This window comes from Pristiophorus japonicus, chromosome 6, assembly GCF_044704955.1.
Source record: "Pristiophorus japonicus isolate sPriJap1 chromosome 6, sPriJap1.hap1, whole genome shotgun sequence".
Taxonomy (NCBI): domain Eukaryota; kingdom Metazoa; phylum Chordata; class Chondrichthyes; family Pristiophoridae; genus Pristiophorus; species Pristiophorus japonicus.
The window spans coordinates 157,408,156-157,426,302 of NC_091982.1; the positions used below are offsets into that span (position 1 = coordinate 157,408,156).

The following is an 18,147-nucleotide window of genomic DNA, read 5'->3' on the forward strand; positions in this document are numbered from 1 at the left end:
CAGGGCAGGTACAGCATGGGTTATATACAGAGTAAAGCTCCCATTACACTGACTCATCACTGACCCGAGCTGAGTTTTATTGCTGATTTGGGTTGCCTGACGTGGAAAGTGTACCATTCTCCAGGCCTCACCTTGATGAGAGCAAAATAAGCAAATGAAAAGTGCCATTGCAGTGGGTAGTGGGGTAAATGGCTGTCAACGCGCAACTCACCTGAGATGTAGACCTCATTGCGGAATGTGATACATGCAAACTCCACCCACTTCTTGTTCTCACTCTCCATCTCCTGCTCTGTGATTGGCAGCTTGGCCACCTCCAGGCGGCTTCGCCGGAGCGGGTCCAAACAGGTCACCTCTGACACAAACTTCTCGTCTTTGGTGCAGCCACCTATTATCATGAAGACCTCTGACTGGAACTCCTGCATCCTGGGCTTCGTCCTCTCCGAAATAATCTGTGCCACGAAAAAAAGGGTGAGTGTAAAAGCTGAGTTATTGCTTTTTGCATTCGCTCTTGGATTACTCTGAAACAAGTTAAAAATGAGGAACTTTGCTCTCTTCAGTCATACGAAGGTCCTAGGTTCAATCCTTGGGCTGATCTCAGCCGTGCAATCATACGGCCATCAGAATTGACCTCAGGTATCAGCCGTAGCTCAGTGGGTAGCACTCTCACCTCTGAGTCAGAAGGTTGTGGGTTCAAGTCCCATTTAAGAGACTGGAGCACACACTCTAGGCTGACACTCCAGGGAGCGCTGCACTGTCAGAAGTGCCGTCTTTTGGATGAGATGTTAAACCGCGGCCCCGTCTGCTCTCTCAAGAGGACATAAAAGATCTCATGGCACTATTTTGAAGACGAGCAGGGGTGTTCTCCTGGCCAATATTTATCCCTCAACCAACATGACTAAAACAGATTATCTGGTCATTATCACATTGCTGTTTGTGGGACCTTGCTGTGCATAAATTGGCTGCCGCATTTAATACATTACACCAGTGACTACTCTTCAAAAAAAGTACTTCATTGGCTGTAAAGTGCTTTGGGGCATCCTGAGGTCAAGAAAGACAAGTCTTCTTTCTTCCTCAGCACCCCTGGGAATGGAAATACCAGACCTGGCTGCAATGCCTGCATGTTGAACAGTCCGCTCAGCACACACTCTGAGTTGGACGAGAGTGCCTGCCACCCATGGAACTGGACCTCGGTGAAAGTCAGCACCATTGAGACAGGTTAGGAAATCGAGGGGAAAAAAAACAATAAAATCTATTGATCATGTGGTGTTCATGTCACCATCAATAGATTTTATTGTCTACATGAATCTCTGTGATTGCTGCTTGCTGAACACAAGACTGCACCCACACCTTACAGGGGGATATTATCATCTTCATCATCATTATCATAGGCAGTCCCTCGGAATCGAGGAAGACTTGCTTCCACTCTTAGCATGTTCTTAGGTGGCTGTACAGTCCAATACAAGAACCACAGTCTCTGTCACAGGTGGGACAGACAGTGTTTGAAGGGAAGGTTAGGCGGGGAGCCTGGTTTTCCGCACGCTCCTTCCGCTGCCAGCGCTTGATTTCTGCATGCTCTTGGCGAAGATACTCGAGGAGCTCAGCGCCCTCCCGAATGCACTTCCTCCACTTCGGGCGGTCTTTGGCCAGGGACTCCCAGGTGACAGTAGGGATGTCGCACTTTATCAGGGAGGCTTTGAGGGAGTCCTTGTAACGTTTCCGCTGCCCACCTTTGGTTCGTTTGCCGTGAAGGAGTTCCGAGTAGAGCGCTTGCTTTGGGAGTCTCGTGTCTGGCATGCGAACTATGTGGCCTGCCCAGCGGAACTGATCAAGTGTGGTCAGTGCTTCATTGCTGGGGATGTTGGCCTGGACGAGGATGCTAATGTTGGTGTGTCTGTCCTCCCAGGGGATATGTTGGATCTTGCAGAGACATCGTTGGTGTTATTTCTCCAGCGACTTGAGGTGTCTACTGTACATGGTCCATGTCTCTGAGCCACGCAGGAGGGCAGGTATTATTACGGACATTTTCAGGTGTACCCTCCCCATCACCTACCTCCTTCCACCTCTGTAATACTGCCCACCTCCACCCCTGCCTCAGTCCATCTGCTGCTGCAAACCACATCCGTGCCTTTATCACTTACAGACTCGACTATTCCAATGCTCCCATGACCAGCCTCCCACCTGCACCCTCCGTAAACCTTGGCTCATCCAAAAACTGCTGCGCGTATCCTAACTCATACCAAATCCTGTCACCCATCATCCCTGTTCTCGCTGACCTACATTGACTCCCGTTGTAGCAACGCTTCAAATTTAAAATTTTCATCCTTGTTTTCAAGTCCCTCCATGGCCTCGCCCCTCCCTATCTCTGTAACCTCCTCCAGCCCTACAACCCTCCGAGATTTCTGCGTTCCTCCAATTCTGGCCTCTTGTGGATCCCCCATTTCCTTCGTCCCATCTTTGCCAGCCATGCCTTCAGCTGCCAGGGCCCGAAACATTGGAATTCCCTCAGTAAACCTCTCCACCTCTCTACCTCTCTCTCGTCCTTTAAGATCCCCCTTAATAGCTATCTCTTTAACCAAGCTTTTCTCCACCTGTCCTAATTTCTCCTTCTTTGACTTGTTGTCAACTTTGTGTCTGATTACGCTCCAGTGATGCACTCTGGGACCTTTTACTATGTTAAAGGTGCTATATAAATGCAAGTTATTGTTGTTGTAAGATTGGGATATGAGGCAATTACCTATGCCGCCTTAACTAACACAAAACTCATGTAATGTTTGAAAAACAATTACATTTCTCTGGCGCATGATCTATGACGGCACATCCTGCCCACAGGGAAAGGACGTGCTGGAGACACTTCCTTTAAAAAGAGGAAACAGATCTGGCCCCCCATTGTCAGAGGCTGGGGGTGGGGCCAGAGACGAGCTTGGGGAAAACATGTACTTCAAACTTATAATGAGCTCAATAATTCAAACTGTTGCATAGCCCCAATGTTCAACTGCTAGAAAGGGAACATTTATTTCAGTACAATTTCTCATATTGTGCCTGGCTGTCTGGCTCCCTCTCTCCCTATCTGTCTATCTCTTTCATCTTCTCTGCATTTAACTCTGCCTTTCTCTTTCTGTCTGTCAAGGGGTGCAAAATTCGGTATCTCCGGGTTTGAAGCGGTGACACCGCCTGGTTGCTAACTTTAGCGCCGGGCAATGTTTACCACCTCCAACCGGGATATTCACATTTAGCGCCTCAAAAGGGGCATGGAGTGTTAAGGAAAGCGTTCCACACCCATCTCGGGGCACTAGCCCTGATTCCTAGGTGGCTATCGCGGGAGCGCTGCTAAAGTTCTGGCGCCAGGAAACCGGCATCCCAGCGCCTAAAGGGGAGGTCGGCTGGACCACCCGAAAAGTTACAGAAAAGCCAAGGCAGTTAAACCAGTGTCCAGCATCTACGAGAGAAGTATTAATAGGAAAGAAATTTCATTTCAACTGCCCACTGCTCCCCCTCGGACACATCGCCCCTGCAGCTTCTCCGTGACACCTGCTTTCCTTGTCGGAAGTAGCAACGGGCGCTACGGCAGGCGCTAGCAGTCAAGTTCGTGACCGCGACGCAATGGAGGCATGGCACGCTCGGTGATGTCACCGAGAGGGCGGGGCTAGCGAGCACAGCACAAACTGTCAGCGCCACACGCTAAACCTTCACTGACAGCGTGGCGCTCGGGCAGCGGTGCTTACCGTTAGCGGCCCTCTGGGACACTAACAGGTGGCACTAACCGACCGAACTTCTCCCCTATGTCTCTCTCTTTGTCTGCCGATCACAGCCTTTCTATCTCTCTCTGAGTTGTAAGACTTCCTGCGGATTTAGATGAAACCCTGTTCATTTCGGGGATTGACAGCACCTCCACATTGCTGGTGCTGAGTTTCATTTCAAGACCCTGCTGGTTTTGAGGCCCAGCTGATTTTCTGCCACATGACTGGTTTGAATTAGCGCAATTTGGATAGTTTACTGTAAAGTCTATAACATCGGATGAAAACCATCCATTAACAACCCATGGAACCAGACATTTATTGCCCCACTGTCATCAGGAATACAAAATGGAGCCTCGTCAAAAAACGGACAATGCCCAAGATCCAGCCAGAGTAGGGGAGGGGAGATATAATCAAGGGTGGGGTATAACACCCACAGGAGCACAAAACCATTGGTTTAAGAGCGGCTGTCCGATCACAGACCTGTGCTGCGCTCCATTGAAACAGAAGAGCACTGCTATTGCCACCCCCTCCCCCGCCTCCTCCCCCTCTCCCCTGCCCCCCCGCCTCTCCCGCCTCCTCTCCCTCTCCCCCACCCTCCCGCCTTCTCCCCCTCTCCCCTGCCCCCCCCCGCCCCCGCCTCCTCCCACCTCCTCCCCTACCCCCGCCTCTCCCGCTTCCTCCCCCTCTCCCCCGCCTCCTCCCCTCCTCCCCCACCCCCACCTTTCCCGCCTCCTCCCCCTCTCCTCCGCTTCCTCCCCTCCTCCCCCGACCTCACCTCTCCCGCCTCCTCCCCGCCTCTCCCGCCTCCTCCCTCCCTCCCCCGCCTCCTTTCGCCTCCTTCCCCCCCGCCTCTCCTGCCTCCTCCCTCCCTCCCCGCCTCCTCTCGCTTCCTCCCCCCCGCCTCTCCCGCCTTCTCCCCCGCCTCCCCCTACCTCTCCCGCCTCCTCCCCTCCGCCTCTCCCGCCTCCTCCCCCACTCCCCCCCGCCTCCTCCCCCAATCCCCCCCACCTCTCCCGCCTTCTCCCCCCCCCACCCTGCCTCCCCCCTCCACCCCCTCCCCCTCCCCCCCCAACCACCCTGCTTTATTTTGTCCTCTTGTCTCCTGCGCTGCACCAGGCCCAATGCCAGTCCCCGGGCTTGCCCCAATGTGTTGCCCCTGTCTCTCCATCTCCCCCCTCCCTCCCCCCCAACAACTAACAGCTCCATCATTTAGCAACAAATGTTGGTGCTGTCACAGCGACTGTAACCACGCTGACTTGGGGGATTGCGGTAACCAGCGCCATTTTATGGCCACGGACCACACAGCAACAAGAATTCTACGTCTCATTCGTGAAGTTGCTGCCGAGAGGCAGTTAGGAGAAGCAGTGTGGTGATGTGTTTCAGTAAAAAGCCTCTCATTGGCATGTTTATAGAGCTGAGCTACTTCACCGGACACTCTTGAAGGCTGAATAATTCTTACACCCAAAAATGGATCAGAGGCAAGCACTCAACCGATAATTAATTTGCTGTTATCTTGTGCGACTAAAAATAACCCATTATGTCCTTTCAACTCTCACTTGCACTCGATGTGCTTCCCCTCCCTGTCCATCTCCCTACTATTTTATTTATCTTTCTATCTTTCTCTCATACTTACTGAGGAAGACATTGGTATGCATTGTGCAACGTATATCAATTTCTGGGCACAAGGTCCTGTACTCGATATATGTTGCCGACACAGCTGCCATATTGACCCTCACTATTTATAGTCATCCCTGACATGCATTGGCCCAATTTAAATATGTAAAGACGAGTCATGTGCATGTTTCTGCACTATTCGGAGAGAACGGGTAGCACAGTGGTTATGTGACTGGACTAGTAATCCAGGCACCTGGACTGATAATTCAGAGCTATAAGTTCAAATCCCATGAGCTGAGGAAATTAAATTCAGTTAATTAAATAAATCTGGATTAAAAAGCTAGTATCAATAATGGTGACCATGAAACTACTGGATTGTCATAAAACCCATCTGATTCATTAATGTTCTCCAGCGAAGGAAATCTGCCATCTTTATCCAGTCTTAACTGCCCTCTGAAATGGCAGCTCACCAAGGGCAACTAGGGATAGACAATAAATGCTGGGCTTGCCAGTGAAGCCCACATCCCATGAATGAATAATTTTTAAAAACTAGGTGGAGTGTATCTCCAACTAGTTATTCCAGTTCTACAACTGCCTGACCAGTGATCCTTAAATTGGTCCAGAGTGAGTTCGGAGATGTACACAAAAAGTGACTAATTTAGGATAACTTGACATGAGCAGAAAGCATTATGGGTGAATACCTTGAGAATTGCTACAATGGAGCAAACTAGTTTAGGATAATGGAAAAGTACAACAATGAGCTCATCATGGCCATGTACGAAAACAGGCTAGAGAGACTTTGAGACAAGGGAACAGGACCTATCTGAAACAGATAAGGTTAGAATACGAGAAGCAAAGACAGCAGTTGAGAGAGAGTTAAACATAACTCAATTCAGGTATGCTTGCTTGTTAATCTGTATAAATATATGAGTATTCTCACACAAGTTGAGTCATATTGCTTGTATTTCACCGATGGACCTTCTACTTGTAAGTATATAGGCATAAATCATTTACTTGTATTGCTGTCTAATATCAAGAAATATTTTTCAATGTATCACTGACTCATGGGTCTTAGAATCTGTTAAATACAGGTTATACAACAGTGGGGAGTGGTGAGCTTCCTCTGGAGGCACAGTAGGCCCCGGCAGCTCAGTGTAATTATTAAGATGAGGCCCGAAGACCAATTTTGGGAGCTCCTTGGCCTGACCACTTCAGGTGCACGCTAGAGTCGCAGGATCCTTTCCCGTCTGTAGTCAGACACTAACTCATTTCTACCCCACCTTCTCACTTTTTTCTCTTTTATATTCATTCTGAGATGTGGGCATCGCTCGCAAGGCCAGCATTTATTGCCATCCCTAATTGCCCTTGAGAAGGTGGTGGTGCGTTGCCATCTCTCATTTTCTATCTGTCTCTCATTTCCTCTCATTTTTTCAGTCTCTCGCTCTTTCTGTTTCTTTCTCTGTCTTTTTCTCTCACTTTTTCTCTCTGGAGTTCTCTCTGTCTCTCTCTCTCTCACACTTTTCCTCTCTCTCACTCTGTCGTGATTCATTTCCATTTTATCTCGCTGGCCGGACCCATGAGATCCCAGGCCAGTTTAGACTGGATATAGGACAGTCCTTCCTGACAAGCCACAAATACTTGCAGCTCAAAGTTAGCTCTCTTTTTTACATCAAGTTTTTTCCTCTCCTCTCCTGAAGGTGCTGCGAATGGCTCTCTGGGCAACTCCAGCCGCCAGCAACATAACAAAGTGTGAGGTAGTGCACTTTTGATGTAAGATGGCAATACAGTCAAAATGGGAAAGTTATGAGCGTTGGATAAACAAAGGGATTTGTGGGTTTAGCTATTTAAATCATCAATAGTTAGCTCCCAGATGCAAAATGTGATTGAAAGTCGGATAGAACACCAGGCTTCATCACAGGAGGTTTAGAATACCAAAGCAAGATAGTAGTATAGCAGTTACACAGAGCACTGTCAGACCTCAGCTTTGGGTATCCCACATAAGGAAGCAAATATTGGCCAAATTCCCATATTGATTCAGCAGGGTTTGTAGTTTTATGAATCGGCACTTCCAGCAGGAAGCTTCACCTGCTGAGAGCACATATCAGCAATTTGGGCCTGAGCCTGTGCGACTTTCAGTCTATTAATTCCCAACATCAGGGGACAGAAACACAGATTTGGAAAATTCCCCCTCAGGACTGATGAGAAACTGATAAACTGGATGTCCAGGCGGTGATCTGATCGAGGTGTTTAAAGTAATGAACGGAACTAGCAGGGTATATAGGGATCAACACTATTTATAATTCGAGTCAAGCCAGGTAAAAGTGGCCATTCTCCATATGTTTCACTAGGCTGTTTGACTTTGGAGGGCTCAATCCCTTTCTCCGCTGACATCTGCATAAGCACATTTTCAGGTAGAAGTCACTGGATAGCAATCGGGAGCAACTGGTTTTCCCCTCCCTTGAACCTGATGCTCAGCTGAAATCAGCTCCATTAAATCCGGGGCCCTCTGCACTGTGTGACTCAGCACCACATTGGGCCGTGCTGGACCACCAGGAGAGCTCACTAGGAGTCATCTCAGCTGATTGAAACACAGGTGTTTTGAACTGCGACATCTATAGATGTCAGCTCAGTGGGCAGCACTCTCGCCTCCGAGACAGAAGGTTGTGGGTTCACACCCCACTCCATGAGACTTCAGCACATAATCGAGGCTGACACTACGGTGCAGAGCTGCACTGAGGGAGTGCTGCACTGTCGGAGGTGCCGTCTTTGCGGCAAGACATTAAACCGAAGTTCCATTTGCCCTCTCAGGTGGACATAAAAGATCCCATGGTAATATTTCTAAGAAGAGCAGGGGAGTTCTCCTTGGGGTTTTGCCGAACATTTATCCTTCAACCAACATCGCGAATAAACAGATGATCTGATCATTATCTCATTGGTGTTTGTGAGACCTTGCTGTGCGCAAATTGGTTGCCGTGATTCCCCACATCACAACAGGCCATTGTGTTGTAAAGGGCTTTGGGAAATCCTGAGGACATGAAAGTCACTGTATCAGTGCAAGTCCTCTCCTTTCCATTTCCACAGTCACCATCACAAACCAGCACAATCTGATAGGGAAACATAACATAAGAACATAAGAAATAGGAACAGGAGTAGACCATACGGCCCCTCGAGCCTGCTCCGCCATTCAATAAGATCATGGCTGATCTGATCATGGACTCAGCTCTACTTCCATACCCGTTTCCCATAACCACTTATCCCCTTAGCGTTTAAGAAACTGTCTATTTCTGTCTTAAATTTATTCAATGTCCCAGCTTCCACAGCTCTCTGAGGTAGCGAATTCCACAGATTTACAACCCTCTGAGAGAAGAAATTTCTCCTCATCTCCATCTTAAATGGGCGGCCCCTTATTCTAAGGTCATGCCCTCTAGTTCTAGTCTCCCCCATCAGTGGAATCATCGTCTCTGCATCCACCTTGTCAAGTCCCCTCATAATCGTATATGTTTCGATAAGATCACCTCTCATTCTTCTGAATTCCAATGAGTAGAGGCCTAACCTACTCAACCTTTCCTCATAAGTCAACCCCCTCATCCCCGGAATCAACCTAGTGAACCTTCTCTGAACTGCCTCCAAAGCAAGTATATCCTTTCGTAAATATGGAAACCAAAATTGGTTGGAATGACTGAATCAGTGTAGAAAAGTCCGACCTCATTGCCTGACAGATGGTACATCCTGGCCTCTTGCAACAGATGGAACACGTCAGGGTTTTGCCAAACAAGTTCATCACCTTCCACGCGCTCCACGAAATACCAGGGGTCCAGGAGGGGCAGGCGAACATGCCTCAGGACTTGGCACAACTGCTGCCGCCTCTCGGGCTCGCGGTAGCGCACCCAGCGCGTCACTGTCTCAAACACCTGCTCCTCCTCCGTGACGTAGAGCTCGTCGCTGCCGAGGATCTCCGACAGAATCTCCGCCGGCAGCTCCAGGAACTCCTCATGCGTCAGCACCTGGGGGAAGTTCTGCACAATGTAGCCCTGGACGCATCGCTTCAGGCTGTCCAGGGAGTGTGTGTCGGCGAGCCGGAGGATCCCCACGCAGTTGTCCGGGTGCAGCGCCTCGGTGAGGAAGCTGGCGCAGGCATCCACCATCCGCAGGAACTGTCGGGCAAGGAAACAGGCACACAGTTAGTAGTCAGGCAATGTGCCTCCCATACGCACCCCATTAAGCTGCTCTGTTCCTGCCCTCTCTCTCTCTCTCTTTCTCTCTCTCCCCCCTTGCACTCCTGACTCTCAGTGCGCATGGTCTCACAAGCACTGACAGCCCTCCACCACTTCGCTCCTTCTTCCTCTGTGAGCTTGGATTGTGAGTGTTTGCAGATTATTCGACCGTGGATCGTATCACAGAAGAAGAAGAGCAAGGGAGTTCCCCCTGGTGTTTTGGCCAACGTTTATCCCTCAACCAACATCGCTAATAAACAGATTATCAGGTCATTATCTCACTGATGTTTGTGGGACCTTGCTGTGCGCAAATTGGCTGCCATCCTGGCAACCACGCAAGTCTAACAGGAGCCACTAGGTAATGGACATCCTGGCTGATATTTTTCTCTCCCTATCCCTAGGGCCCCTGTAGCACCCCTACCATGCCCACTCTCTCCCCACACCCCGACCTCCCACACTGAGATCACATAAGTCAAATAAAGTTTGTTTGTTGCATAGAGCAGCAACATTTAGCTTCACAGACCAGGGGCCTGTACATTGAAAAGAAATAGGAACTTGCATTTATATAGCACCTTTCACGATCTATGGACGTCCCAAAGCGCTTTACAGCCAATTAAATATTTTTTGAAGTATAATCACTTTTGTAATGTTGGAACCAATCTCATGTCTGCATCTAGATAGTGAATGTTGACAGGCTAGTTAACTGCAGACGGGCTAACAACCATGCCAGATCCTGTCCTATCACATGCATGAATTTTCAATCTCATATGTCAGCTTTGCTCATTGCTGGCACTATTGCCTCTCAGTCAGAAGGTTGTGGGTTCAAGCCCCATTCCAGGACTTGAGCACATAAATCTAGGCCAATATTCCAGTCCAGTACGGAGGGACTGCTACAATGCTGGAGGTGCTGTCTTTAGGATAAGACATTAAACCGAGGCATGGTCTGCCCTCTCAGGTGGCCATTTAAGATCACTTTTATGAAGCAGTGTCCTGACAAGTATTTATCTCTCAACCCACACCACCAAAGAAACAGATGAATCATTTGTTTCTCTCATTGTTGTTTGTGGGACCTTGCTGTGCACAAATTAGCTGTCACATTCACCTTCAAAACAACAGTGACTACATTTTAAATGTCAGCCTTGGCTCGATGCCTCTGGATTAGAAGGTTGTGGGTTCAAGTCCCACGCCAGAAGCTAGGCTGACACTTCAGTGCAGTACTGAGGGAGTGCTGCACAGTCGGAAGTGCCATCTTTCGGATGAGATGTTAAATCGAGGCTCTATCTGCTCTTCAAGTGGATGTAAAAGATCCCATGGCCACTATTTGAAGAAGAGCAGGGGAGTTCTCCCTAGTGTCCTCTCTAATATTTAACCCACAACCGACATCACAAAAACAGATTATCTGGTCATTATCTGTGCTTTTTATGGGAGCTTGCTGTGCGCAAATTGTCTGCTGCGTTTCCCTACATTACAACAGTGACTACATTTAAAGTATTTCATTGGCTGTAAAGCGCTTTCAGACATCCGGAGGATATGAAAGGCGCTATATAAATGCAAGTTCTTTTGTTTCTCACGGGCCACAGTTGAATTATGTGCTGTTCTGAGCTCCTCATTATTGGAAGAACATTAGAGCCATGGAAAAGGTACAGTGAAGATTCAGTAGAACGATATCAATAATAAGAGATTATAGTTATGGAGATGAGCTTGGAAACTTTTTTTTCACTGAACAGAGGTTAGGAAGATCTAACAGCAGTTTTCAAAAATATGAACAATGCAGAGAGAATAATTATTCGAGATTGTTTCCACTGGTTGGTAAATCGGTAACAAGGGGCATTGATTGAGGGGGATGTGAGATGAAACCTTTTCGTACGGAGATTTATTAAAACATAGGAAACTTTATCACAGGTGGTTATTGAGGTACAACCTACAACACCAGTTAAAATGGAATTGGATAAATATTTGTAAAGGACGAATATAAAAAGGATACAGGGAAAGGGGATTAGAGCAGACAGTAGAAGCACTGCCACAATGGACTGGACAATGTCCTGTGCTGTAAATTGTATAATTCTCAGTATTCTTACAGTAGGCAGTTGCCAAGCACTGCTACAGGTCAGTGTAAGGGGCTTTGGCTGCACTCCCTGGAGAACAGTACAATCAATGTGAATAAAGGATGCCAGGTCTAATGGTGCAGTGGGTTACACACTGGCCTCTGGGAGTCCAGGCTAATGGGATGAAAGCCTCCTTTGACTGCTGGCTCTAAAGGTTCTACGTGAAATAAGTTCGAGCAGTCTCAATCTAATACCGAACGGGCAGGGAGCCACGTGCAAATCTATCCCAATTCAGTACTATTGAGCAATCTCACTCAGAAACTAAAAATGTCACATTAGTGTAGTCAAGTGTGTTCTTCCAAGGTTAACTCTGTTTCACAACGATAAAACCATATAGAGAGAGCTGTACTCAAAGCCCTTACTGTAGCTATCCTGGAAATGTTTGGTGGGACAGTGTTAAGGAAGCTTTATTCTGTAGCTAACCTACACTATATCTGGATTGAGAATGCTTTCCTCTCTTCCTAACCTGTGCTGTACCTGCCCTGGGAGTGTTGGATGGGACAATTTAGAGGGAGCGTTACTCTGTATCTAACCCGTGCTGTACCTGCCCTGAGAGTGTTTGATGGGGCAGTGTAGAGGGAGCTTTACTCTGTATCTAACTCGTGTTGTACCTGAGCTGGGAGTGTTGGGTGGGACAGTTTAGAGGGAGCATTACTCTGTATCTAACCCGTGCTGTACCTGAGCTGGGAGTGCTTGATGGGACAGTGTAAAGGGAGCTTTACTCTGTATCTAACCCGTGCTGTATCTGCGCTGGGAGTGCTTGATGGGACTATGCGGAAGGCGCTTTACGGACTATGTTTAATGCTCATTGGATCCATGGAATGGAAAGTGCTCTATTGCCCAGGGTTAACCTCCTTTACTTTGAACATAAATATCACACAAATAACATCAAAAACAAGGAAGGTGCTGCAGGAGAGGGGAGAAGTTTTTACATTATGTACTAGACTCCTTTCTGACCCAATATGTAAGAAAGCCAACAAGGGACAAAACAATGCTAGGCCTAGTGGTGGGAAATGAACTGGAGCAGAGAAGTAAGTGTGGGAGAACATTTTTTGGAGTAGCGATCACAAGATAATAATGTATATTTTAATGTTTCAGAAAGATATAGATAGTACAAAGAGCAAAGTAATAGATTGGAAAAAGCCAACTCGGAAAGAATGAGGATGACGCTAAGGAAGATAATCTGATGAAAAAGATTGACAAAGAGGCAGAACAACAGCGGGTAATATTTAAAGGAGAAATCAATAGAGTTTAGGATAAATATTTTCCACTAAAAGATAAGAACAAACTCGCCAAGAATGCGATGCCATGAATTAATAACAAACTGAAGATAAAATTGAATCTAAAGAAAATGGCATACGCAAGGTGCAGCAACAACAAAGGAGAGGATGAGAAAAGGGAATATGATGAGCTTAGGAAAGAGGTTAAAAAGACAAAGGAAATATGAAGTGGAAATACCAAATATAAAAAGGAAGAGTAAATTATTCTACAGAACAAAAGGAAAATGAAGATAGGGATCGGACCACTAAAGGATGAGTAAGATAAACTCACAGGAGACAGTAATGAAATGGCAGGGATACTGAAGAGATATTTTGCCTCAGTTTTCATTAACTAGGCTAACAAAGAGGAAATGGCAAAGAGGAAGTCAAGAGGGCTATTACAACAGTTAAGATAGAAAGGAAGGACAAGCTAGACAAACATAAGAGAGCAAGACCATGAGTCCAGATGACTGTACCTGCAGATAATCAAAGAGACTCGGGAGGAGATAGCAGAGGCATCAGTATCTATAAACTGTGTGAAAATGCAATAGAAAAGGGAATAGTGCCAGAGAACTGGCAAATAGCAAGTGTAATCCCTATCTTCAAAAAGGGAGATAGAACTAATCCAGGGAACTATTGACCAGTTAGCTTAACGCCAGTAGTAGGAAAGATACCTACCACTAAAAGATGAAATAACAAAATATCTAGAGACAGAGAGTACAATTAAAATAATCAGCATGAATTTCTGAAACGAGTTTTATGTTTAACCATCTTACTGAATTAAAAATAAAATGTTTTTATTCATTCTGGGATGTGGGCATTGCTGGCAAGGCCAGCATTTACTGCCCATCCCTAATTGTCCTTGAGAAGATGATGGTGAGCCGCCTTCTTGAACCGCTGCAATCCACATGGTGATGGTACTCCCACAGTGCTGTTAGGGAGGGAGTTTCAGGATTTTGGCCCAACGACAATGAAGGAACGGTGATATATTTCCAACTCAGAATGGTGTGTAACTTGGAGGGGAACTTTGAGGTGATGGTGTTCCCATGCGCCTGCTGCCCTTGTCCTAGGTGGTAGAGGTCGTGGGTTTGGGAGGTGCTGCTGAAGAAACCGTGGCGAGTTGCTGCAGTGCATCTTATAGATGGTACACATTGCAGCCACGGTGCACCAGTGGTGGAGGGAGTGAATGTTGAAGGTGGTGGATGGGGTGCCAATCAAGTGGGCTGCTTTGTCCTGGATGGTGTCGGGCTTCTTGAGTGTTGTTGGAGCTGCACTCATCCAGGCAAGTGGAGAGTATTCCATCACACTCCTGACTTGTGCCTTGTAGCTGGTGGAAAGGCTTTGGTTTAGATAAAGGCAATGCAGAGGATGTGGTATACATGGACTCTCAAAATGCCATGGATAAGATGCCACATAACAGACTCATGACAAAGGTCAGGTAGCTGAATGGATTCAAAGATGGCTGCAACACAGAAAACAGAGTGTAGGAGTTAAGGGAAGTTTATCAGACTGATAGAAAGTAAGAAGTGAGGTCATGTAAGGCCATGCTGTGGCCACTATTGTTCACCATGTACATAAATGAAACTGAAGATATGGTGTCAAAATTTGTAGGTGATACAAAATTGGTGGGTATAACTAACAATGTGGAGGACTGCATAAAAATAAAGGAAGACATAAACAGGCTGGCAGTGCAGAGTGGATGGATAAATGGCAAATTAAATTTAATATAGTGCAGTGTGAGGTGGTTCATTTTGGTTGGCAACTATCAGGAAAGATTGAGCAGGCTGGGACTCATTTCTCTGGGAAAGAGAAAACTAAAAGGAGACCAGAGAGAGGTCTTGAAAATGATGATGGAGTTGGACAGGGTGGGCATGGAGAAACTGGTTCCACTGTGGGTGCATCTAAGGAGGCATGAATAAAGGATAGCCACGAGCAGATCAAATAAAGAATTTGAGTTATTTCTTTGCACAGTGAGTGGTGAGATTCACATGGATTGATACGAAGCAGATACAGTGATGTGTTTAAGGGCATTCATACAGGAGGGAGAAGTGAATAGAGGGACACGGGGGTGGGGATAGGAAGAGGTCATTGGAGGAGGTTGGTGTGGAGAATAAACACCGGCGCAGGCCAGTTGGGCCGAATGGCCTGATTCTGTGCTGTAGATTCTGTGTAGATTTCAGAGTGAGAAAGTTACTGCAGAGGCAGCAAAATGCACTGGTGCGAAAACCACACCATCCTGCTGTTTACAGACGAGTCTGGACATATGTGCATGTGTTCAAACCATCAGGGGATACCAGCCACAAAACACAGACACCAGATCAATAACAAACAGTCTGACACCCCAAAAAGAGCTGGGGAGCCAGCCACCCTGCTTGTTCCGTGGCGATGCCATCAACTTCAGGGAAATGTGAGGCAGCACAAGCCTGTGGAACAGTTTCAAATCAAAATCAGAGTGGCTGCAAGTACATGGAGTGGAAGCTGAGATGTTTATCATTCTGTAATATGTTTTTATCTTTCCCCATTCAGTGAGGCGATGCACAGTTTGTGGTTTGATGCAAATACTTCAGTCTGTGTCAAAGATTCCGTGTGCAATTATGTGTTAACAAAAAAATATTTCCCTGTAACATTGGAGTCAATGACTGCCTATGGCAGGGTGGGGGAGATCACCACTTCCCCCCCCACCCCCCAGTCACTCACCAAGAACAACACGTTGGACCTCCAACAGTCTGTGTCACTTCATCCCTGATATGCCTTCATCTCTGCCCAAAGAGTTGCCGATAACAATCAACTGTTGTACTTCACGATTAGCCATCAGCTATTTAAATCAAATGGGCTGGCTTGTATCTCAGATTTGTAGGGCTAGAATAGAGGCATTTCTTGCTGTTTTAGAGCATTCTTACTGGCCAGTGGAGCTGTCCCTCGGTAGCTGAATGAGAGCTGAGTCTTTTCGATACCTTTGGCTGATTTTAATCTACAGATGTAAGTTGGTTCTAATTGATTCAGAACTTCTGCAAATTCCCCCTGCGAGGACAAGTGCAAAGAGCGTTCAATTTTCTGGTGTAAAGTTTATTTGCATAGATACACACCACCAGATGCAACTTCAAAGTGGTGGTGGGAGAGAAAAATTGCAAGCGTCCAACTTAAGGGAACGAGCCAATTAAAAGTGGGCAAGAAAAATCAGAAAGCTTTAGGAGACAGTGAGAAAGGGATGTGAACTCATGATCAGTCTTTGCCAGAGCTGGAGGGGCAGGGGATCAAGGTATGACAGGCCATGCTGAAGGGAACCATAGAGGCAGGCATATCTTCCAACAAGTGACGGAGCAGCCCAGCAGCCCCGCTCCTGTGAGACGGCTGCTAAAGTTGAGGTGGTGCTACACGAGCTGCTTGCAAGGAAGGGGACCCTCAGTCCCATGCCACAGTACTATCTCCACAGGTCAGCATGGCAACAGACCTGCCAAGAGATGCAGCCAGGTTTTAGACCATTACTACTTCTGCACATGTACAGCCCCTATGTTACAGGGCAGCTGCAGGTCCCTTACAACATCAACAACTTGTATTTATATAGCACCTTTAACATAGCAAAAAGCCCCAAGGAACTTCACAGGAGTATTACGCGATAAAAATTTGACACCGAACCGCAGAAGTAGAAATTAGCACTGGTCAAAGAGGTATGTTTTAAGGAGCGTCTTGAAGGAGAAAAGAGAGCTAGAGAGCCGGAGAGGTTTAGGCAGGGAGTTCCAGAGCTTGGGGCCTAGGCAACAGAAGGCATGGCCACCGATAGTTGAGCGATTATAATCAGGGATGCTCAGGAGGGCAGAATTAGAGGAGCGCAGATATCTCAGGGGGTTGTGGGGCTGGAGGAGATTACAGCGATAGGGAGGGGCGAGGCCATGGAGGGATTTGAAAATAAGGATGAGAATTTTGAAATCGAGGCGTTGCTTAACTGGAAGCCAATGTAGGTCAGCACGCACAGGGGTGATGGGTGAGCGGGACTTGGAGCGAGAGACACGGGCAGTCGAATTTTGGATCACCTCTAGTTTATATAGGGTAGAATGTGGGAGGCCGGCCAGGAGCACGTTGGAATAGTCAAGTCTAGAGGTAACAAAGGCGTGGATGAGGGCTTCAGCAGCAGATTAGCTGAGGCAGGGGCGGAGACGGGCGATGTTACTGAGATCTTACAACGAATGACACAGGATGGCGGCTGCTTCTCTGCAGACTCAGACCCTCAGAAGACTGATTGACATAGTCTTTGCCAGGAAGGTATTCCAGAGTCTGCAGAGGTGGTTGGAGTCATCTTGGCAGCTGCGACCAAGGCTGTAGATGACTTCATCATGGGTTTTGTTCATAGAGTGCGAGCTGGAGCATGAGCTGCTGTGATTGGAGTGCTACTGGAGAACCGTGCAGGACAACGGTTAGTCAGGCGTTCACACATCTTAGTGATCTGCCGTCACAGCTTCAATGGAGAGGAGGAGCCTTCAGCAGCACTGCGTCTGCCAACATGAGCTAATTCCACCTCTGCCTACAGGTGTGGGTGCACGGGTAGCAGCAGGAGGGCATGGAGCACCTCTTGGGCAGCCTGACCTACCTGGTATCCCTCTGTAGGTCATCCACTTCTTTTTAAAAAACTCACCTTAGAGAGAGAGAGTGAGAGACACTTAGACAGAAAGAGAGAGAGAGAGAAAGGCACACCGACTGACAGCGAGAGAAAGGAAGAGAGAAAGAGAGAGAAAGACAAACCGACAGAGAAAGGGAGACAAGTGAGAGAGACTATGGGAAAGAGAGAGAGAGAGAGCTCATACTGACCAAGAGAGAGAGAGCTCACTGTAATAGAGCTCTCCCCAGTGATCTACTGTGGTAATGCAACTACTGATGTAAATAATAAAGGATCATGTGGAAAAGTCAGATGATGACAGTTTCTTTGTAAGCGCCATCTTGTGTAGTATGCTGTGTTAGTAATGTCGTAAGAATATCACATTGGTGATGCAGATAGGATTTCTGGATTCTCAAGCTGAAATTTTTATCGGTGGATGTTCCTGCCAACCAACAGAGAGACTTTGCGATGTTCTTTGTTTTGCAGAACAGCTAAAAAGTCACGGTAAATAGTATCATCAAAGTCGCCGATGATGAAAACCGTAACCGGGTGGTTTTAGAAAAGAAGCGTGCTATTTTCATGACTGAAGCAGGCCCCGAGGTGTATGAAACCCTGAAAGATGTGCTT

The 18,147-nt window shown here is 47.2% G+C and overlaps 1 protein-coding gene across 1 annotated transcript in view; it reads right to left on the reverse strand.

Annotated features, from left to right (window-relative positions):
* klhl6 (kelch-like family member 6) overlaps nucleotides 1-18,147 on the reverse strand; it is a 67,579-nt gene that overhangs the window by 21,846 nt on the left and 27,586 nt on the right. The window contains exons 3-4 of the mRNA XM_070883309.1: nucleotides 9,056-9,505; nucleotides 212-449 (exon numbers count right to left, since the gene is read on the reverse strand). Of these exons, the coding sequence (XP_070739410.1) occupies nucleotides 212-449; nucleotides 9,056-9,505 (688 nt within the window). The remainder of the gene's footprint in view (nucleotides 1-211; nucleotides 450-9,055; nucleotides 9,506-18,147) is intronic.